The sequence below is a fragment of the Pempheris klunzingeri genome, chromosome 1 (genome assembly GCF_042242105.1).
Source record: "Pempheris klunzingeri isolate RE-2024b chromosome 1, fPemKlu1.hap1, whole genome shotgun sequence".
NCBI classification, from domain to species: Eukaryota; Metazoa; Chordata; class Actinopteri; order Acropomatiformes; family Pempheridae; genus Pempheris; species Pempheris klunzingeri.
Window position 1 is genome coordinate 36,111,815 of NC_092012.1, and position 23,186 is coordinate 36,135,000.

Consider the following 23,186-nt stretch of genomic DNA (forward strand, 5'->3'; position numbering starts at 1 on the left):
TACGTCGGCAGGCTCCAGTAGCACCCTGGAGGAGCCATCAGTTGATCTATCACGCCATCTCCACACTGAGGAGAGGACAGAAACATCAAATCCCCCTGAAATGACATCTGGACATCAATACGTGGTCCCCGCCCCTCCAATGTGACAGTAAAAGCCATATTGATTTCCTCCCAGATTAAGGATACTACTGGGAGCAATTTAAACACACAGGCTGAAGTGTCCCGGCCCGGTCGTGACTGATGTCTTCCACCGTGTATAATCACGCCGGCCGGGACGCACGGTTTGGATGAGCCTGAGTCTGGATCGTGGAAAGACCTCAGACCGACAGACAGGAGTATGTTGGCTCTAATAAATCAGCCACACTGAGAAAATACTCCTCTCCATTCACAAGTAATAAATAAAGAAACTGTCCTCCGTCAGATTGTCATCAATGTGAATGCTACTTTGACTGCTGGTTATTAATCCACATTTAAATTACATGTGCTCATCTACATCACAGTGCAGATAATCAGAGAGCTTTTCACAGGACAAGTTTTCTCCTCTAGTTTATCAGGAAAAGTCTAAATGTTGGAAATATTCACCACCTTAAGAGATTAGAGGGGGGGGGGTGGCGGGGGGGGGGGGTGCATAAAGTGGAAAATTGTGAGTACAAAGTGAGTAAATTAATTTGTACTTAATAAAAATGTATTTAGTAAGTGGCCACAGATGAATTTCTTTAAAATCGTTGGTTAGCTGTAGACATCTCTCTGGTCTGACTAGTGTGTGCTCAGGAGCACCGGTCAGTGAAGCTGGTTAGACAGCTAGTCTCTCTCACTAACTAACTAACTAACTAACCACAGCTGAACACACACTGCTCCTTACCACAGATCCAGTCTTCATCCTCCTGCACAGAATCGGCTGCACACCTGTCTCATGCCGCCATCACGTCACGCACGGCGGACATCTTGGCTGCGTCAGGTAAAAACACACGTGATGCTGCGTCAGCGGCAGCGCCACCTGCTGGACCGGAGCCACCTACCTGCGTCCAGGTGGAGAAGAGCCTTTTTACTCCAGTACTAACTTCATAGATGAACGTGAGCCAATAATCAGCTGGAATGAGCTTCACCAGCAGCAACATTAATCATCCGTCCATCGGCTGGTGGACACACTGACACACTGACACACAGACAGACGACCTCTCACACCTGCTATCAGTTTAGAGTGTCCAGGTAACCTGCAGGTCCGTGGGCTGCACCCTCACCCTCACCCTCACCCTCACCCACTGTCACCACTACTGCTGGGCTGGACTTTCAGCTTAAGATAAGATAAGATGCACCTTTATTTATTCTCATTACACAACAGCTACATCAGAATCGAAGAAAAAGGAGATAAAAAATTGAGAAGAAATAAAAATACAAATATAGAAATGTACAAAATAAAATATAGTGCAATATGCAATCTGAAAGAAATGTACAGCTTGTATCGCTGTGGTTAGTCAGGAATGTAAAAATGAAGTGATCAGTGGGAAGCTTTAGTACCACTACTACTAATTTATTCTGTTGTATTGATAGATAGAATATTGATAAAGTTCTAAATAAACTGCATCAGTGGTCCGTATCAATACATGCTGATTATGAAGCTACAGACTGTTTCTGCTGCCTTCTGCCTTCCAGCTTATTGCTTCCAACCATCATTCATGTCCCTCCTGTTTATTTACCCTCCCAACACACACACACACACACACACACACACACACTCCCGTCCAGCAGGTCCAGATGTGGCGTCCCCCCACTGTGCGGTGGTGCTGAGGCCATGTATCCTGATGGCACTGATGGTGCCTCCTGCAGGCCTCGGCCCCTGAAGGTTAACTCCCTGACCTCTGTGCCCTCCTGGCTCTGATCGATGGAGGGGCGGCTCCACGATCCAGCTGGTCACGTGACCCTCCTCCCTGTCTGCACTGCCTCTTCACATTCTTCCACACCTGTACGAGCCGAGCTCACGCTGCACATGTGTGGACTTAATGTGTGTGTGATCCCCTCTCTATTTCCCTCTGATACACCAAATGTGTCCAGGCTTTGGATCAGCGGTGTGTCCTCCTGGTGAGGACTCCCCCTCTCAGCACGCAGGGGGCATCTTCATGCAGCACTCCCCCTGGGTGAGAAAGGAAAGGTGGAGGAGAGGGTAGGAGAGGGTGGAGCACACAGAGAGAAACTCAGGGTGCAGAGATGGGTGAAAGACTGCAGGGAAAACAGAGAGGAACGATGTTTTCCGGCCAAAATGAATCGTCACATTCAGCGCAGGAGAAGAGTGTAAACCTGGGGGGGACCTGGGGGGGACCTGAACACGCGGGAGCTTGAACTTGGCTAAATGTTGCTCTTGAACATGTGATGGGTGCTGCGAAAAACAAGCCATTAGAGCCGGTTCAGGTAAACAAAATAGGACTCCAGCAGGAACAAGCAACACCGAGGGGCTGGGGGTGGGGGGTGACGGGGCGGGGGCGGCTTTGAAGTGGCTCCGAGTATTCCCCTGACACTCCTGAGATATTTATTTGAATAATGTGCAGATTCACACCCGAGTGAGCAGAGATCTGTGCGGCGGGTGGGAAGATGACAGGGTTTAATTTCCAACTCTACTGAGAGAGGGAGAGAGAGCGAGGGAGGGGGAGAGGGAGAGAGACGAGGGAATTATAGAGAGAGGGAGAGAGAGAAATATAGATGGGGAAGGCAGATGGAGGTATATCGGATTCCCTAAAAACATTTTGACATTTTAAACCTGAGGCAGTTTGCAGGCAGTAAATAAAGGGACGGGGATCGATAGCAGTCAGTGATAAGGGGATAAAGCAGCTAAATATGAAATACAGCCTAACAAAATGGTATGGATTTCCAATGGGGCCACGTGACAGCTGCTTTGAAATGCAAATAGTAACTTATGCACATTGTCCTTCTCGGGCCTGGCCACCTATTGATCGGCTAAAACAAATCCTATTGATCATTGAATATTTAATGGCGATAATTAAATCTCTCATGGAGGTACTTACGCCCCATTTCCACTTTCCATCGGCTCACTCAGGAGACCTGCCTTTGACTCACTCGGGCTGCAGGACGGCCCGCTGACAAACAGCACACGGCTAATTGCAGTGAAGCTGGATATTGAGCTGATGTTGGGAGCACCGCACAGGCTGTTTCCTGTCGACCTGCGCGCTCCTCCGGGGGAACAGACGTGTCTGCTCAAAGTGTGAAGAGAAAAGCCCCTCTAACTGAGGAGGCCAATTATCAGCCAATGTTGAGGAGTGTTCCTGCCTTATGTAACGTTTCAGAGAATTAATGTGCTGAAAACCATGAGATTTGGATCCAAATGATGATGATGAGGGTGAGAAAGAGACAAAAACCACGTGAGCCGAACAAGGAAGTGAAAAGCATCAACAGAGCGGTATATTATATCAGCTACTGTCTTACTGACACGTCTGACCACTGTCGTCTCAGGTGCCCATCAGGTACCCCCCCCCCCCCCAGCCGAGAGGATGTCTGACACGATTACATTACATAAAACAGCACATAACCTAGTGCGCTGTCACACAGGGACACTTTAACCAGGACCGCTGGGAGCAGAGGTCATTTATCTGGTGCTTTTGGTGGAAACTGGCAGTTTATTAGTTGCCGTGACAACAGATCAGATCGGCCTCACAAACACTTCAAATTATGTGTGTGTTAATTTTCACATCATTAAATCTCCTGTCTACTCAGGCGAGGGAATCACTTCATATTAAGATAAAATAAAACCAGATGCACTTTGAATTAAATATAAATTTGACCTTGGTAGAGATGTGTGAGCTCGCTGCAGTGGGACTCACCTGTTCGGCTACAGTAAGGACCTCTGGACCACTGCGGCCTCCAAGTCAGTGCTCCAGGTTTATAAAACTGGTCACATGACAGGTCACATGAGGTGATGTTAGGTTATGTTCATCTGTGCCATACAACAGTGGACTTACCGCCCCTCCCTTCATTGTCTAGTGTCTATGGTGAACAAACCCTCCAGTCTTATTTAAGATGCTGCAGGTGAAGAATTCTTTTTGGAAATCAATGAGACGTCATACTAGACCCTGTAAAAGCCTCTGAGTTTGTTCAACCCATTCATTGTCAACACAGCAGACCCCCCCCTCTGAGCCTGGTTCTGTTTGAGGTCTCTTCCTGTTAAAGGGGAGTTCTTCCTCCCGTTAAAGGGGAGTCCTCCCGTTAAAGGGGAGTTCCTCCCGTTAAAGGGGAGTTCTTCCTCCCGTTAAAGGGGAGTTCTTCCTCCCGTTAAAGGGGAGTCCTCCCGTTAAAGGGGAGTTCCTCCCGTTAAAGGGGAGTTCTTCCTCCACTGTGTCCTAATCTAATCTCTGAGCTGCTCTGTGGGGATTCTTGAATCCTTCCTGTTGAAGTCCTGAATCTTTGGTCTCTCTCTTAATTAATTAAAGAGTTTGGTCTGAGCTGCTCTTTATGGATTGGCACAATATGAATAAAGATTGATTGATTGATTGATTGATTGATTGATTGATTGATTGATTGATTGATTGATTGATTGATTGATTGATATCAGGGTCTTACAGAGGAGGCCTTGCTCCTTATTGGACTTTTCTTCATATAGCTCCCAGTTAAACAAGCAGCAGGCTGCCTGTTAAACACGGAGTGTTTGTCTCTACTGGGTCCATGAAGTTCATAGCAGTGTTTTCATCTGACTGTGGCTCTGACAGCGAACAGGCCTGGGGGGTTTGTCTCCCAGCTCTCAGGAGCCCCCATCCTAAACGTCCTCACAGGAACGGGCGAAAACGTGAGAGAGGAAATATCTCTGTGATCGACCGACATAATTTATGACATTAAGAGACTGGCAAACAGGGAGAGGTTGCTGTCAGGATGGTATTAGAGGGCAGCGCTCACTGCATGGGCCAGTGTTAAACAAAGTGCCAATCAATAGCCCTTTTATTAGTGACCGCAATCAATGCAGCGGTGACTGAGTGAGCCAATTAACGCTATCGACCGCCTGGGCAGAAGAAAGGGAAGAAGAGAGGGGACGGGGGCGTGCGAGGGAGATAGCAAAGAAAATATGGGAGACGATAGCAGAGGATGAGCAGCAGCGTCTTCCTCGGGTCTTGTTTTCCTTCTCATCTGTAGGGAGGGGGGCATCTGTGGAGCAGGAAGACCAGATTCCCACCGAGTGAGAGGCCCCAGGGGTCTGCTGCTGCTGCTGCTGCTGCTGCTGCTGAGGACACCCTGACAGAAAGCAGAGGCCGCCTATCTCCCAGGAGGAAGTGAGGGGGGGTGCAGGGGAAGCTGCTGCCCACCCGCCCCCTTCGTGCACATCATCTAGTGGTGCTGGGGGTGAGCTGCACTGGGAACGCTGCACCACTCGTCTTCTCACCGCTGGTTCTGAATAGTAATGAGGTCACAGGGTGGAGAGGGCTCTGCACACACTCCACCTTTCTGCCCCACAGTGTGTGTGTGTGTGTGTGTGTGTGTGTGTGATAACCTCAGCTTGGGGACACACATTACATAATTTCCTGTGGAGCTAAAAGTGAGTATAACACTGAGTGTCAGGGCTGCTGGACGTGTGTCTGTGACTCAGCTGCTCATCTCACCATCATTTGTTCAGATGAACCAACGTTTCCTTTTGTTGTCAGTCCTTTAGTTTTAGATAAAACTACAAACTAAAGATGTTGTAATGTTTCTTTGTATTAATGATATGGATTATTTAACGTCTGCGGTCCCTTTCCAGAAGCTAAAAAGGTCCTAGAATAAAATAAAACCACATTTTTATAAAGTTAACATGTGCAGCACAGTTCATGTGTAGACAGAAGAGTAACAGATAGAATATTATTATCATTATTATCATTCATTCGATGGGTTTCGTGTACGTATCATGTCTGATGCATGTGTTTGTGTGCCATAAAGGTGTTTTTGTTGTTATCATTGTCATCATTCACTGTCATCGTGTCGCTCCAGTTAGATCTCCAGGACTCACCAAAGCTCAAATGTTGAGCAGAATTTGTGCAGCTCATGATGTCTGAAGCATCACGTGACACCTCCGGAGGGGCTCTGCTGACCCTCAGGCCCCCAGCGTTCGTGCTGGGGTGTCCTGTTCCCGAAGAGAAGGGGGTCAGGAGGACATCTGCTTCATGTCAGCTGGCAGTGTAGCACTTGGCTCTGTTGGCTTTGGGGTTATCAGGCCGCCTCTATCAGCCCGTGGTCGGAACACGGACCCCTCCTTCCTGGAGGAAACCCTCCGAACCAGCGCGCCGACAGCTTGAGGAGGTGCTACGGAGAGAGAGGGGGGAGGAAGGACCGGAGGGAGGTGGGAGGAAGGATGAAACAGGAGAGACGACAGGAAATGACTGTGTGTGAAGTGATAAGCCCCTGGCAAAGACCCCCACACCCTGGGGGAGGACCGGGGGCTACAAGGCTTCAGCCTCAGCACTCGGTCCTACCTCCGTCCCTGATGACCCCGCCCGGCCTCCTCACAGCGTTCGCCTGCACGCTTCATCCAAAACATGAGAGAAAGAGAATATTCTTAGTTGAGGTGCAGGACTGGGTTCAAGTTTAATCAGCAGCAGTTGAGTTTAACAGTACAGACGTTTGTGTGTCAATGAGTTATTGGAGGAGCATCCTCTGTAACAACATGCTCCTCATATATTAAAAACCAGATCTCATTCAAAGAACATGTGTAAAGTTGGAATGATCCTGAAAACACAAACAGAAGCACACATCAGATCTTCAGTAGGTCCTGAAATGATTTTGAGGAGTCCTTATCAAAAGGAAGCAGCTTTGTAATCTGAAATCTGTGCAGCACTTCTGAAACCTACCACACCTGACCGAGAGCAGCTCAGGCAGCCGGACCTGCTTCTACGTGCAGACAAAACTGAACTCTGGGTTTTTAATCGACGACCTCCCGTCAGGTCCGGGCTGTACAGCTGAAGCTTTCACTTGGACTTTTCCAGAGAAACAAGTGATGCTCTTTGTTTGGAGCAGAACAGACTGCTCCTGTACCTGTTCCTGACTGTTGGACATGAGAGCCTCTGCTCACTGTCCTCACATGCTGGACGGTGTTTTCATCTCCTTGTGCTGCTGCTGCTGCTCTTCTTGGTCAGGCCTGCCTCCCTGGAACAGATCCTTCTTCCACCTCAGCAAATCAGGTGCACTTCAGTTCAGCATGAAAATGAGAAGAGATGGGTGATGTCACACTGGAGCCAACCTGTGACCTTCTGGACATGAAATATCATCACCTCACCTTTTTCTCTTCTTAGACGTTCTGTCAAAACTGTCGTGTGACTTCTTGAGTCCCGTGAGGTCACAGTGACCTTTGACCTTCGGCCACCAAAATCTAATTAGGTCGTCCTTGAGTCCGAGCGGACGTTTGAAATTCCCTCAAGACGTCCCTGAGATGTCACGTTCAGAGGAATGGGGGCGTGGGGGAGTGCTGGAGAGAAGGGGGGAGGGAGGGTGAGAAACGGAGGGACAGACGCAGAGCGGCCAGAGGACTGTGAGGATGCAGCCAGACTTCAGCCTCTGACGACGGAGCTTCAGATCAAGTGGAGCCACAAAGCCGAGGCTAAGAGAGCAGATTAGAGGAGCGCACCCTGGAATCAGTCCTCACACACACACACACACACACACACACACATTCACACACACACACTGGTGTGTTGGTCTGACGGTGACGTGTGCAGACAGGTCCAGTCTGTATCAGCTCTGCTCCTGCTGCTCATTTCTTCTCCGGACAGGAACATAATAATAGAATCATATAATATAATCAGGGTGCTGGAATGAGTTACCTGCCTACAGCTCCATAGCTAGCAGCTAACACACCTCACCCCCCGTATGTATCTAACAGATATTTATATTTTCTCTCATCACTGCATACAGCACCACTTTGGATGGAGTGATTAGAACAATGATAATGAACAGATCTCAGGTCTCACTGCAGTTTTTCTTCACCTCTTTAAATTTGGCTTTAATATTTGTCAGCTGTTTCATTCATTTCATCATTTCTTCAAAAATATATTTTATTTAATGTCATCAAAAGCATTAGTGGTATTAGTTAAATCTGAAATAGCATGTTTACTGTGATGTCTTGTATTATTTTCTGCAGCAGTCAGAGGGTTTACAGTGTCGACCCTCTGTGACAGTCCTGCTGTCCTTCTGTTGAGAGTGTGAGTCTTTAGGATCATCTCTACTCTCTTTATTCTAGAACAACTGGAAATGAGAGGTGTTCCTACTTGTTCTCCGTGCTGCTGCTCCCAGGTAAAACACTCTCACTGATGTGCTCTTCAATCTCTCCGTGTTTTCTCCCCGTTTAGCCTAAAGGTAGCAGCGTATATTTACTCTCAGCACCTTGGGGTGACACTGCTGTGCATGCCGAAGGAATTTAAGCCGCGCTGCGAACCAAAGAGCTGCTTCACAGCCCCCTCACATGCCGCCTCTGTCAATTTGTTTTCCTACAAGCTAAGCAAACACAACACTTGTTGAAGGACCCTCATTCAGCGGGTATTTTAAAGGAATGCTGTTGACCCCCACTGCACCCTCCCCCACGCACCACTTTCCTCTCCATATTTCACCCCTTATCGTTCTCAGAATAAATATCCTTGAGATAAATAGAAGGCACGTCTACATTACAGGCATTTCAGCCTCCAAATGGAAAACACGTTGAGCGGAGCGGGGAAAGAGGATCCTGAAATGAGCCGCGTTGTGTTTCAAGGCTACTGCCCCCTAATTTAGAGGCGTCCATGTTAGCCCGGGGCAGTGGGCTGCTGGAGATCTGATCCAGTCCTCCTGCTCTCTGCAAAGTAAGCTTGACAATCTGCAAATCAGAAATTAGCCTTAACAAGGCCAAGTAGGAACCCAAGTGTGTTTTTTTCTGTAATCTGATGATGTTCTGGCCGTGAGGCCGAGGTCAGGGTTCACCCAGCAGCCGTGTACCGAGCTCGTTTCCATTAAGCAGTGAAAAGGCTAATCAAAGGGATGCCGTTTCACCTCCTCTGCAGTTAACAGGACCTTCTGATGTTGGCAACCATGTAACATCTGCTTTTAAGTCGGATGGATTGAGGAACCCCCATTCCTTTTTTCCCCCTTTTCTGTCCTCAGCTATTTCCACACGGAAAAAGACAAAAAAAAACAACAGCTCTACTCTCCCCACTGATAGAGGCTGAATTTTGGAAAAAGGGGAATGAGAGGGAAATGAAGAAAACATGTCTGTCCGAGTGGAAATCCAACTGATGAGGCAGAAATTTCAGGAAGCAAAAAGCATAACAGCATCATGCGGGCTGACGCTGGATTTTATTAGTGAGAGTTTTTCCTCAGAACACACAGGTCTGCTTTTTTATTCTCACAACCTCAAGACTGAAACATGGCAGAAACAGTTTTCATGACTTTCAGATGCAATAAAAGTCACATGAGTGCGGAGCACGAGCGAACAAAGAGGACGTCGCTGTGGTGACGGTTCGGTCCTGAGATGAGGAAGCAGGTCTCCTCACGTCGAGTCACTGTGGGTGCTGAGCTCATCAAACCTCGGTGTGTGTCGACACTAAGCCCATCGGCGGCTCAGGACAGAACACAAATGTCAAGAAAATATACCATCATTAGCCTGCAAACAAAGACAAATGCTGCAGCAAGAAATATTTTCAGTCGCATCTGGATCTGGTTGGGAGTCGACCATGGAGGGACCTCCACTGGCTGAGCAGCAAATGAGGAACAGAGGCCCCGAACGATTGAACTGTCATTGGTGGAATCGTGATTTCCATCCTATCAGGGGCTCCGTCCGAGTCGGCTCACACACAAACCTGTCTGGTAGCACTTAGCGCTGAGCTGGCACACTTACCTGGACATGACATCAGGCCGCTCAGTTTCCTTCTACCTGCAGCCCAGCCAGAGTGAAGCGAGGGTGACGACCAAGAGGTCCCTGTCTTTTCCTCAGGACGTCCAGGCAGAGGACAACACGTTCCTACAGTGACGGACGACCCTCACTCATCTTCTGAAGCTGTGTAACACAACCCTAGTGGAGATCACTCCATAACTTTGCCTTTTCCTTCCTTTGCCGTGACCCGTGGGAGAGGAATCAAAGTGGAAATGTGGGGGCTTCAGGAAGAGGGACACTTTCCCTCCGTCGCAGCGGGTCTCTGAACTTTCAGCTGAACTTTTAGCATGTGTTAAACGCTGCACTGATGTTATTGAAATTGACACTGCTGTGCTGCGAGAGGAGAGAGAGCAGCTCAGCATTCCCCATCACACACACACACACACACACACACACACAGCCCACTGAAAAGTTCACAGTCCAAACTGGCTGCCAGAAACCGAGGAGAAAAATCCAAAACAATCTTTTTTTTTAGTTTTAAAGAAGAGCAAATCTAACTGTCAGCTCAGCGAGGATTATTCTACCACGGCTGGCTCCCCAACTTCCCCACCGTAATCCACCCAAAAAACTCTTGGTGAAGCCTTTCAAAACAATTTATGCAAACAAACATCAAGCCCAGCTATTTGTATTGGCACCCCTCCTCAGCGAAGCAGGCTGAACCAGGACCAGATGGGCCGGGCCTCTTCTGTCCCCGTGTGGTGCAGCACCAGAGGCAGCTCAGAGCACAGAGTCGTCTGTAACGGAGAGGCTTTCAATATTTAGACCACTGTTCATCACGTTCCCCATCTCTGGGTGTGTGTGTGTGTGTGTGTGTGTGTGTGTGCGCGTGCGGTGGACACGGGGAAATGCTGCAGTTGCGTTGTCTTTTTTATTCCCTAGTTCCCAGCGTGGAGGTGTAGAGCAGGTTATTATCCCTCCACACCGGGCTGGAGGTGTCCTTCACATCTCACAGTGAGCGAGCTCTTTGATCACTTCCTGCCGCTGCTGGGAAGTAACTAAATACATTTTCTTAAGCTCTGAACTTCAGCACACCTTTGAGGTACTTGTACTTAACTGCAGTCTTTTCATTTTCTGCTACTTTAAACTTCTACTTGGCTTCAGCAGCGGTATTTACACTGCAGTTACATGATGAACATTGTTCTGAAAAAGGCCGTTGAGTTCGTTCCATTTGCGCATTTGACTTTGTATACTTTGCTAATACTTTAATACTTTGATGTTCTGTACTTTGCACTGTGGTTTTGATCTGAGAACTGCTTCCTCCTCTCCCCGACTCTTCATCCCCCCTTTAAAAGCTTAGATTATATCGAATGCGCTAAATGCTCGGAGCTGTACTGCATGACATACAAGTTCCCCTGCCTAGAAAACGTGGCTGTGCATGAGAGGACAGATGCCGATACATAGCATGACCTGCGAGGTGCTGACAGCGGCGGCTGCGCTGTGGCCGGTAATTGGACTGACAGTAATAGGAAGTGTCTTTGTGCCTCTGCGGCCCAGAGATGGGCCACAATGCTGCTGTGGATTTAGCTGCTGCAGTCAGATGGAAACCATGTAACTGCAATTTTGCTTGTCTTCCTTTTTCTTCCTCCGTTTGAACGCTGACATGATCATTTATGAGCTGAGTGAATTTCATGACCCTCGGGCCCTTGAAACCTGGTCATCCGCCAACATACGATTTCTGAAATACATGGTTGTCAATGAGAAAATGAGCCCTCCATTCGTCATTCCGCAGGAACTTGTTTCTTTTGCGGATACATGTATTTACCCGACAGCAGCGTTTTGCTGCTGCTGGCCCTCTGCCTTGAGGGAAGGTTCGGTTTGAAGTCGGCATCCATCTTGGCGAAGACCACACGTACACAAACGTGGGCATAGGAGCAGGGAGGTAGGCTGCACATTTGATCACATTCAGGGCCAAATGTGAGCATTAATTCAGCAGGAGACGCTGATCCACGTAACGCCACCGCCGCAGCTCTGACACGCCCAGAACAGACATGCAGACACACCACTCGCCAACGAGAACACACACTGACAAAGAGCCCAAGGCCCCGAGATGAAAGGCGGCACACGGATCTCTGCATCGTACGATCGACCCACAGCCTGCACACACACACACACACACACACACACACTGCTCAGACACCCCGAGGAGAAAATAGACACACATTCCTCCCACTCGTTCCCCATCTCTCTATCTCTCTCACACACACCTACACCGCAGCCCGGCTCGCTCTCCATAAGCAGTTATTTCCCAGAGTCACTGCCAGCTCTCTCTCGCTCTCCCGGTGACAAGCTACAAATCCCTGACACCACCACTGATGATAGCTTTACAGTAGAGCCTCCAGGGGACTCTGCCAGCCAGCACACACAAACAACACACACGCCTCTCCCTCGCTCTGTCTGTCTTCCTCCCCTCTGCCTCTCCCTGGAGCCCCGGGGGCCTCTGGGATGTGCGGCTCCCAACACAAAATGCCTTGGGTTTGTTTGAGTTAAACTACAACTACAAGCAATCAAAGTGACAAGGGTACAAATGAAACAGTGATTATGCCTGTCCATTAATGTGAGGACTCCTGTTTAAACTGTACAAAACAAAGCCCAGTGGACGTGTGTGTGTGTGTGTGTGTGTGTGTGTGTGTGTGTGTTATCTTCTTTCAAAACACACTAAGTCAGGATGGGATCTGTGGCTCCTCTTCTCCAGCAATCAAACCAATCAAACCTTGTCGTCCTTTTCTCTCCAGCAGATTGATTTATTGAGACAGTCGTCCTGATGTCATACTCGCGTGGTCCCTCTCCTCCGTTTGGTGAAGCTTTAATGACTCCCCCCCCCCCCGTGTGCTGTAATTACTCAGCAGCCCTGGAGATGTTTGTTTTGGTGTTAACTGCTGTGACCATATCTGCCTCTGCGCCATTATTTCTCATTACAATATTTATTACTGTTCTTTCCAGTTTGGATAATTTTTGCAGCACTAATAATGCTCCTCATGAGCAAAGATCACGCGTGTGTGTGTGTGTGTGTGTGTGTAATAATTCCAGATCACGAGCCTTGGATTTATTGGCATATAGCAATTTGGCTTTAATGAGATCACACACCTCCAGGTAGGTGCAGCTTCATCCTCGGCTCGGCTCGGGCTTCTCCCTCCATCTCTCCGTCTGCCTGCCCTTATTACCATTTCATACACCCCACCCCACCACCCCCGCCCACCGCTGCTCCCCCCATGTGATGAAAAACCAGAAAGGCTTTGTGTGGTTCATTAAGTCAGCATAGGAAATGTATTAAGTAGGAGAATGGGGCTGGGAGCTATCGAGTGTTGACTTAACCTTTCCAGGGTTTTTTCTTTTTCCACCCAGTGATGCTTCTAATGGAGGATGCGTGCGTTACTCAGTCTCATTAGCAACCGCATGGATCCGTTAGAACAAGATATAATGGAGCTGTGGACTTGCTTATTCTGAAATAACGTGAGTGAATGTACTGTAAGGCTGGATGCCTTTGTCTGCTAGTAGTTAGATGTTCTATTACAGGACCAGTCATGGGTCAAATGGTATGTCTGCAAATCCCAACTGCCAGAGTCTCTTTAAAGTGGAGGGATGTTAGTTTTCTTTTTCTTTTTGGATCATGAGAGTTCGGCTGGTTGAGCAGGAGGATAGAACTGGAAATGTTAGTGAATTTACTTGCAACACTTTGTTGGGATTCTTTGTGCTGTTGTCCCAACACATGTGGAACTGCAGAGAAGATTAGAGGAAATGTTCCCACATCCGTCCACAGTTTTATTTGACCACAGCCTCCATTTGATAGAAGTGACACATGATTTAAAGTCAGGGTGGTGGGACAGGGCTTTAAAGAGTGGACATGTTGTATGAGAGGATACTGCTCCTGGACCATGGCCTCTGTAGTACTCTGTAGTACTCTGTAGTACTCTGTAGTACTCTATAGTACTCTGTAGTGCTCTGCAGTACTCTGCAGTACTCTGTAGTGCTCTGTAGTACTCTGCAGTACTCTGCAGTACTCTATAGTGCTCTGTAGTGCGCTGTAGTGCTCTGCAGTACTCTGCAGTACTCTATAGTACTCTGTAGTACTCTGCAGTACTCTGCAGTACTCTATAGTGCTCTGTAGTGCTCTGCAGTACTCTATAGTACTCTGTAGTACTCTGCAGTACTTTATAGTGCTCTGTAGTGCTCTGCAGTACTCTGCAGTACTCTATAGTACTCTGTAGTACTCTGCAGTACTCTGCAGTACTCTATAGTGCTCTGTAGTGCTCTGCAGTACTCTATAGTACTCTGTAGTACTCTGCAGTACTCTATAGTGCTCTATAGTACTCTGCAGTACTCTGTAGTACTCTGTAGTACTCTGCAGTACTCAGCAGTACTCTGCAGTACTCTGCAGTACTCTGAGCACCATCATCAGAGACAGAGGCTCAGTGGGACCAGACAGAGTCTAAAGTGTCCCACACTCAGAGCGAAGGGCATCCTGGTCAGTCTGCCCCACAGTTAGAGCTCATTCTGGCCTGATTCAGTGAGATCCACTGCTGCACATGCATTATGCATGAGTCTGTCCATGTGCACTTGGGCCATCACCATGCCCTTGTAGAAATGCATCGACCAGCGGCGTGCGGCCTCGCTCAGCTTCGGCTCCTCTGTGAGCACCTCCTCCTGTGGAGCGGCGGCTCGGCTCCCCCCTACACCGTCGCTTCACATGTTGTTGACCTCCGTGTTCGTCCCGCTCAGACTCTCCTCGCCGTCCGGCTACGAGCACTGGGCTAGAAATCCTGTGACTCTGAATGCTTTGGACGAACTGGAGGATGAAGGTGATTTAAAAAGCCATCAAATTATCTGGAGACTGAAAAGTCACGAAGCTGAAAACGTGCTGGTTATATTTCAGAGAACTGTAACATGACTGACACACGTGCACGGAGCGTCTGCCTGCCGCTCCTCAGCTTCATTCACGCCACAAGAATGTGTTTAGAGAAGCAGTCATCTAATCAGAGGTTGGCGCGTCCTCTCCTTTGACGTGAAGTTATTCGCACTGGGTCTGTTTTTGTGTGAACTTTAAAAGTGACGGGAGCCGAAGGAGCCGGGGGCCGAGCTGAGGAGGCAGCCAGTGAGCTGACAGGAGGAGGCGCCGTGCTGGGAAACAATCAACAAGTTGGGGAAAAGGAAATTAAAGGAATATTTTATTCAAAGAACAATTGTAGCACGTGACAGGTTGGACAGAGTTTACATGGAGGAATGATGCTCACTGTTATCCTGTCAGAGGCAGCTGTGTGTGTGTGTGTGTGTGTGTGTGTGTGTGTGTGTGTGTGTGTGTGTGCTTCCCAGAGCCTGGACCACACTGTCCACCTCATCTGTGTGGAAAATCTCCTGACAGAGATCCTGATCTGCCACACGCGGCTCTTTAGCGCCCCTCTGAGAGGAAGCCCGTAATGGCAGATGCTGCTCCCAGAGAAGGGAGGCAGGGGCGGGGCGGGGGGAGGCGGGCTCCGGGACATCTGGCACAGGGTGTCAGTGGTGACAACGGGACCCCTCCACAGATATTCAGAAACAGGCTGATCATATGACTCAATACAAATACACTGGGTATAGAGAGGGAAATAATGCCCCCCCCCTCCCTGTCCCAGCTCAGCATCACATGGGGGGGGGGGGCTTGTTTGTGTTTATGGGGGAGAGAGAAGTGGTGATGGTTGAGCTGCTGATCTAATAAGGCTTAAAATTATTTCTCGTTTCATTCACTCCTTCATTCCTTCCACATCTTCCAAGTGAGCATCATTCAATTAAAATGCAATTCTCGTCGCCCCCATCCTCGGATATTTAATTAGACTGGGGAGCAGGGCTTCCATTGTCTTTTTTTACTAGCACAGCTCTTCGGATTTCACCTCTAAGGCATATTTTCACTCTGTTACTCGTTGGTTAAACAAGGGCATGTATCCATTTGTTAATTGATACAATTACGCACTACGCGTAATGGTCACGTAGGTCTCCAGGCGCGCATCAATCACTGGTCTATTGACCTGCCAAAACCCCTCTAACCGCCCCTGCTGGGACTGCCCCTCTCTCTAATAGAGAAAGATAGAAACATCATCGTCATTAACTCCGGGATGGACCTCTGGCCACTGAGCCAGCGGCGAGCAAAGGTCCAGAATAAAGACGGAAAAACAGACTGTGAAGTTTGGTCTAGTTTACACAAAGAGAGAAGAAGATGATCTCTGGTGCTGATCACTCACAGCCTGTCAGGAACCTCCTCAGTGTCCCCTCTTCCTCTGATCATCTCACCCCTCAGAGGGTGTCCAGGTGTCTCCACGCTGTCTCACCGCTGATAAAACTGCTCCTGAGCCTCCAGCTCGGCGCAGGAGTCGGTCTCCGCCGCGGGACCGGGCGGTGTACAGTGCACCTTAAGAGCAGCCTGGCCGTCCGTGATTGGCACACACATTATTCTCTCCTCGGTGCCCTGCCGTTCCGGGATTACAGTGACGTCACGCTGATACCCGTGCATGGATGAATGCTAAAGAACTATAGAGCCACAAATAATAGCACAAGCAGAGTCCATATCTTGCAAGTCTTACGTTATCCTTTAAGCCTCCTTCAGCTAACACAACAACAATTTTTTTTGCACTTAATGACGCTTAATTTCATTTCTTAGCGGGTCCTTGGGGGGGATTATTCATTCATATAAAACAATCTGCAGCTGGTGCCAGCCTAAAGTCTCCCTCCTATGAGTGAAGTCATCTATTATTGAGCGAAAGGCCGTGCGTGGAAATGTGTGGAAGACGGTGGATTTGAAGTAGAATTGGTTGCAATCGATCAAGGGTGAAGAATATTGCTGATGGTAACAAAAGAAGCAGCTATGTCTTTCTCGCAATTTGGATACCCTTACAGTGCAACTTCACAGGTAAGACCGCTTTTATTTCCTCTAAGTTTTGTGTACACACACACTCACACCCTCACACACACACACGTACACACACGCGGCATTTTTTTGCATATTTTCCTTTTATTTGCCTGCAGTCAGAGGACTTTTCTGTGGGAGAGACACTGGTGAATGAGAGGCTGCTGTGACAGAACTGACAGCTATTTTGGCGAGGTGCTTTTGTTGTTGGACCAAATATCGATATACACACACACTCGTGTCCAATTACTCTGAATTATGAATGAACTCACGTGTTTTTCTGATGACAATAGAGATGAGTGTCACCTATTGCTCACTGCGGGCTGTAATTGGGCTCCAACACACACCCGCTAACTTTCTGTTTGAATTAGTGGGACATTGTGCAGGACGCCAGACTAATGTCTTCATCCAGAGAGCCTTTAAAACTCCATTAAAGTGACTTATTCACATTTTCACACTCCGTTTCTGCGCCTGATGACAAGTTGGAGGAAGTTCAAGTCGATCAGGGGACCAAAGTTACTGTCGTGGAAAAGTTGACAGCCAACTTTTATCTCCGAAATATTTTTATTCACCTTCAGCAGATTTTTTAAAAATAAAATTCTAATCTTTTACTTTCGAAACAAGTTGCTGATTCACTTCACGACACTTTAGATTTTTCTCCTCCTGTGTGAAAATTCTAATTCAGGACCCGGTGATAAAGTGGAGCAGGTCACTTTTACGCACGGATGGCGCACAGCTTTTCTCTCCTCAGTATCCACTCAAATATTTTTATATTTCCTTCCGATGTCATTTACTGTCAGCTGCGGGGCTAAAATCTATTTTTTTTAAAAATGAAAACACACCAAAAGGACTGAGAGGTGACACCGATCAGTACAGTCCTGCTTCCTCACACTGCAGGAAGGTGAAAAGTGACTTACCTCGAATTAAAACAGCTCACGAGTGAATTTAATGACACCTGATTGACGAAAACTAAACTACTGATGTGGAACCAGGTTCCGTTTTCACGTGTTAAGACTGAGCACCTGAACTTGGGCACCTTCTCAGTGTCAGTGCGTCCCCCACAGCCCCTCAGAGTTCTCAGACCTCCAGATGAGAGCTGAAACAGCCAATGACCATGTCTGTCCACGATTCTCTTCATGCAGTTTTTCGTGTCGGCAAACCCCAGTACGACTTGCTGCGATTCGATTTCCAGGTCGGTCTCTGACGGGACAGGCGGCTCCCAGAGCGCCGCCGCCTCCTTCTGCTGCCCGTCCTACGAGAACCGGCTCCTGGCGAGCAGCCGGACGGAGCTGAACGCGGCGCTGGGGATGTACAGCTCTCCGTACGCCGCCGCGGCCGCCGCCAGCCAGAACTACGCCAACTACTTCCCCTACAGCACCGACCCGTCCGCCATCTACTCCACTCTGGTGGGCTCACATCTGAGGCGCCGAGGGGGGGGAGGGGGGCTCAGGCTGATCGATCTGCTTTTGTTCATCAATTTATCTCACACTGCAAACACATCCGAGCCGACATGCCGTCTGATCCAGCAGCCAGTCCGGGCTTCTTCCCTCCAAAACGGTGCCTGAGCCGGGCGGGGGGCGGGGGGGGGAGGACAGGCTCTGCACACACATTTTTATTTCTATAAGAAATCTTCCTCATTCTGCTTCTGCAGGAAATATTGGTGCTGTTTGAAAAATGTTCAAAAACGAAAAGTGTTGTGACTTTGAAAAGTCCCATTTTGGAGAGAATGGAGGACGAAATGACTGCTGGAACTTTTCTCACTTTATTTTTTACTTATTTCAAACTGGTAAAGTCAACTAAAATTTCCTGTCCCTGGAAATACTGATGCTGTGAAGATACACAAAAATAAAATCAGATAATAACTACTCTAGCAGCATGTGCAGAATGTTCTTCTCTAAACCTGTGGAAATACTTTAAGAAAGACAAATTAATGTCAGGTCTGGAAATTATTTTGGAGAAATTTGATTTTAGTTTAGGAGCATGTGTGAAATATGTCACTGTATATTTATGTGTCAGACTGTTTTTTAAAAATCACCAACAAGCAGAGAAATATTGAATGTTGCCTGTTTCTAACAGCCTGACTGTCTCCTCCAGAATCCTCAGTATGACATCAAGGACAGCACAGGCACTTTACACTCGGGCATCCCTCAGACGGCTGCGTACTACCCTTACGACCACTCACTGGGACAGTACCAGTACGACAGGTCAGTCCTGCCTCGGCTGTGACCATCGTGGGGGGGGGGGGCATGTCACAGTCAGGTGTAACTCCTGTCTGCGTGGGTCGTCTAAGGGATCCCTCACTAACTGTGTGTGTGTGTGTGTGTGTGTGTGTGTGTGTGTGTGTCCAGATACGGGACAGTAGACTTTAACGGCACAGCCAGAAGAAAGAACGCAACCCGTGAAACCACCAGCACCCTGAAAACATGGCTGTACGAGCACCGCAAGAACCCCTACCCCACCAAGGGCGAGAAGATCATGCTGGCCATCATCACCAAGATGACCCTCACCCAGGTGTCCACCTGGTTCGCCAACGCCCGGAGGAGGCTAAAGAAGGAGAACAAGATGACCTGGTCGCCAAAGAACAAGGCCAGCGACGACAGGAAGGACGACTGTAACAAGAGTGACCAGGACTGTGTCACCAAAGGTAATCACTGCTCCGCCGGACCGCTGTCCCCGTCCTTAAACACTGTAGACCATAACAAGCCGGGGGCCCAGAGGGTCCCAGGGCGAAAAGTTTACGTCTCTGTCGGTGTTCATTAGAGTGAGACCTAAAAGTCTCCCTTCGTTCATGCAGATTCCAGCGACTGCAAGGAGGAGAAGGACCTGCACCTCAGTGACCTGGAGGACATGGACGAGGACGACTGTGACAAGCTGGACAGCGACTGTGAGAAGGCTGCAGACGAGCAGGACCTCCAGAGGGCCATGGCGTTATCCGGAGTCCCCCAAAAGAGAGACTGCAGCTCCGAGCTGCACCTGAGTCTAACTAACAGCTTCCACGCCTTCCCCTGTGCCATCAAAGGTGTCGCCGCCCTGCCCCCTCTCCCGTCCGACTTCCTGGATCCTGTCACGTCCAAGGCGCCGTCCTCCACCGGCCCCCCGGGAACGCTGTCCCTGTCCCACTTTGAGGCGTCAGATAAGCCTCGGATTTGGTCTCTGGCTCGTACGGCGGCTTCGGGGGTCATACTGAGCCCCCAGCAGCACGGCTCGGAGCTCAGGACAGGCAGCTCCGGCGGAGACTGCCAGCTGCAGAGTGGCAGGCTGAGCGCTGCTCCGGCCGGACAGTGTGGGGGCATGAGGGGCCTCCACGAAGCCGGCAGCGTCACCAGCACTGAGGGCCCCTTCCCCGAGGCCTCATCCTTGCACTCAAAGGTCTACGGCGCCGGCAGCTACATTCACAAGGACCTCCAGCTGCACTGCTCGTCCTACGGCGCCCTCGCAGACACGTGTCAGTACTCCGCCATTGAAGGTACGTCACCCAGCAGAGACACGGGGGCTCTTACGGCCCGTCAGGTGTCCTCCTGCTGTTTCAGAGAGCCAGGCTCTCAGGTTACAAAGAGACGCTTTCTTCCAGCGTGCATGGGAGCTTTCTGAGACGAGCTTCTCTTTGGGTGTGCAGGGTTCTCTGGAGGCAAAGGCGAGGCTCAAACGTCTGACCTCAGCGAGGCCTGTGGGAGCGCGCAGGATGACAAGGTCACAGCGTTCAGACCCGTGATGAAGAGGTGAAGCAGGTGAGAGTCTGCACTGACCTGGAAGAGACCAGTGAGGTCACACACACACTCACACACACACACACACACACACACTCACACACACACACACACACACACTCACACACACACACACACTCACACACTCACACACACACACACACTCACACACACACACTCACACTCACTCACACACACACTCACACACACACACACACACACACACACTCACACACACACACACACTCACACACTCACACACACACACACACACACTCACTCACACACACACTCACACACACACACACACACACACACACTCACACACACACACACACTCACACACTCACACACACACACACACACACACACACACACACACTCACACTCACTCACACACACACACTCACACACACACACACACACACACACACAAATAGATGTTGCTATGTTTTTACTGTATTCATCTAAATCTAATAATGCAGCAGCAGGTACTGACACACACGTCTTTTATAAAAACCATCAGAATATTTGATATTTTTATTGAACCAGCTTCACAGAGGAATAAACCTTTTTTTAATTTAAACCCTAAAGCTTATTTCTCTCTCTCTCTCTCTGTCTGTGTTTGTTGGTGGCAGATTTCTGCAGACCCCCCCAGTAAATCCCGGGACATTTCTTATGCACTAATGGACACACTGGCCGACAGACACGTGGAGCTGCCTCGCGCTCTCACTGCGGAAACGTGGCTCATTTTGCACAACTTTGTTTTTATGGTGTTAAAGACTTTATGCAAAACTTGTCGATGCAAAGGTGTGAGAGAGTCCAGGAGCAGGGAGGGGGAGGGGGGGGGAGGGGGGGGCGGTCTGTAGAGTATTTCTTCCTCTGTGTTTCTCTGCTGTCTCTTTCCTATCGGACGTGTTTCTTGGTTGGACTCCTGTCCCTGTTTTCTTCCATGTGTTGCTGTGGCTTCTTCGTGTCTTTCTGCCTGATGTAAAGAGAAAAGCTTGTCGGACTCCTCTGACCGTAAAGGACCCCCCCTCCCCCCACTCTCCCCCCGTGCTGCGCGTGGACCTGAACGTTTCTGTCCCCGTGTTGAAATGTGAGCTTCTTCTGTGTTTGCCATCCATGACTTTTTTTTCTAAGAATACAGTTTTTCCAGGAGCCCTCCTGTCTCTCTCTGTGTGTGTGTGTGAGTGTGTGTGTGTGTGTGTGTGTGTGTGTGTGTGTGTGTGTGTGTGTGTGTGTGTGTGTGTGTCGGTTATTTCCGATCAGCCAATTAAAACCTTGGCGGATGTTCGTCTGATCAAAGTTTCTCACGGCGGCTCTGCTGGAGGCTCCGAGCTCCGGAGGACGTGAGAGAAATCCACAAGTTGTGGAAGAAAGGGGACATCATGTCTGTATTGTCAGCATCTAATCAGCAGTGGCACCAGACACTGTCCCAGCGAGGGGGGGCTCCTCCACAGCGTGTTCATTAACGGGTCGTTTGTAGGATCAGAGCCGGAGACACCGAGCAGGTCAGAGGATCAGCCCGAAGTTTAACATCACATTTAAGACAGAAAGAATGAGAAAGACAGAGTGATGTGACCCCCCCAGGGTTACTGAGCACCTCCAGTGGTTTAATAGAAACAAACCAGTGCTCTAATTAGCATCTCACCATCACAGCAGTCTGCATCTGTCTCCACACCTGAAACCAGTCAGGTCCTGGATTATGACTCAAGTGTTCTTCTGCCTCAGAACAGGGGGGGGGCTGAGGATGAGGAGGGTCAGGACTAATAATTCAGGCCTGGTTAGATTTTTTTCCCCTCTGTATTAATCTGATAAATGAGAATAAATGATTAAAACAAACGTGTGTTTTAATCCAGCCTGCAGCTGATGGACAGACTGTTAGGAACAAAGACGTGAACAGCTGATGAGGTATTTCCAGCTGAGGGTCACCTGTAGGAGCTGGACATGTTTCCTGCACTACAACTAAAAGAATAATTAACGTTTAGTAATTATTATTAATGACAATGTTCAGGGAAACGTGAGGGGGCGGCAGTCCTCTCCTGCAGACACGAGGCCGGACTGAAGTTTGGAGGTTCAGATCAGTCAGCAGGCCGAGACTGTAACAGTCCTGTTAATGACAGGCTGCTTCCTCCTCCTCCTCCTCCTCCTCCTCCTCCTCAGCAGTAATCAGCCAGCAGGCCTGATGCTCTTTACATTAACATGTAGGATAGCTGTGCATCAAATATTTACAGCCAAATTTAATTAAACTGGGGCTGTAGAGGAAGAAGAAAAGCTGCCGTATGCCGGTGAAGGTAATGAAGCATGTGCGATGGGACACCAGCACGGTTCGGACCTGGGGGAGAGCACACAAAATGGGCTCACACAGCTCGGGGGTGTCAGTAGACCAGTTCAGTGCTGCTGAACAGAGGGAGGAAAGCAACAGGAAGTAAGATGTCCTAAGGAGAAAGTGAGGATGAAGACGGGGAGACGACGTGTAGCATGTGTTTGGTGTTGGAGGTGGTGGACACGGGGGGGGGGAGGAGACAAACACAAGACTTTTTGTTTGTCTGACATCTTTAATCTGAGGCCAGACATGAAATCTGTGGCAAACTGCAGTGTTACAGAATAATAAGTTCCTTAGGTAGCCTATATATGCACCGCTAAATCTCCCTAATACACGCCTTCGTCCTGCTAAATTACATTTTGCATTAGGGAGGGGGGGCGGTGGGTGCCTATGAGAGTGTGTTTGCATAATCCAAAAC

At 49.0% G+C, this 23,186-nt stretch overlaps 1 protein-coding gene across 1 annotated transcript; it reads left to right on the forward strand.

The window, feature by feature from the left end:
- Positions 1 to 16,669: 16,669 nt before the first annotated feature.
- Positions 16,670 to 20,455, forward strand: irx6a (iroquois homeobox 6a). Its single transcript, XM_070835692.1, has 6 exons — positions 16,670 to 16,735; positions 17,875 to 18,138; positions 18,827 to 18,936; positions 19,081 to 19,352; positions 19,527 to 20,198; positions 20,349 to 20,455. The coding sequence occupies exons 1-6, from the start codon at positions 16,670 to 16,672 to the stop codon at positions 20,453 to 20,455; spliced, it is 1,491 nt and encodes a 496-aa protein (XP_070691793.1).
- The last annotated feature ends 2,731 nt before the right edge of the window (positions 20,456 to 23,186 follow it).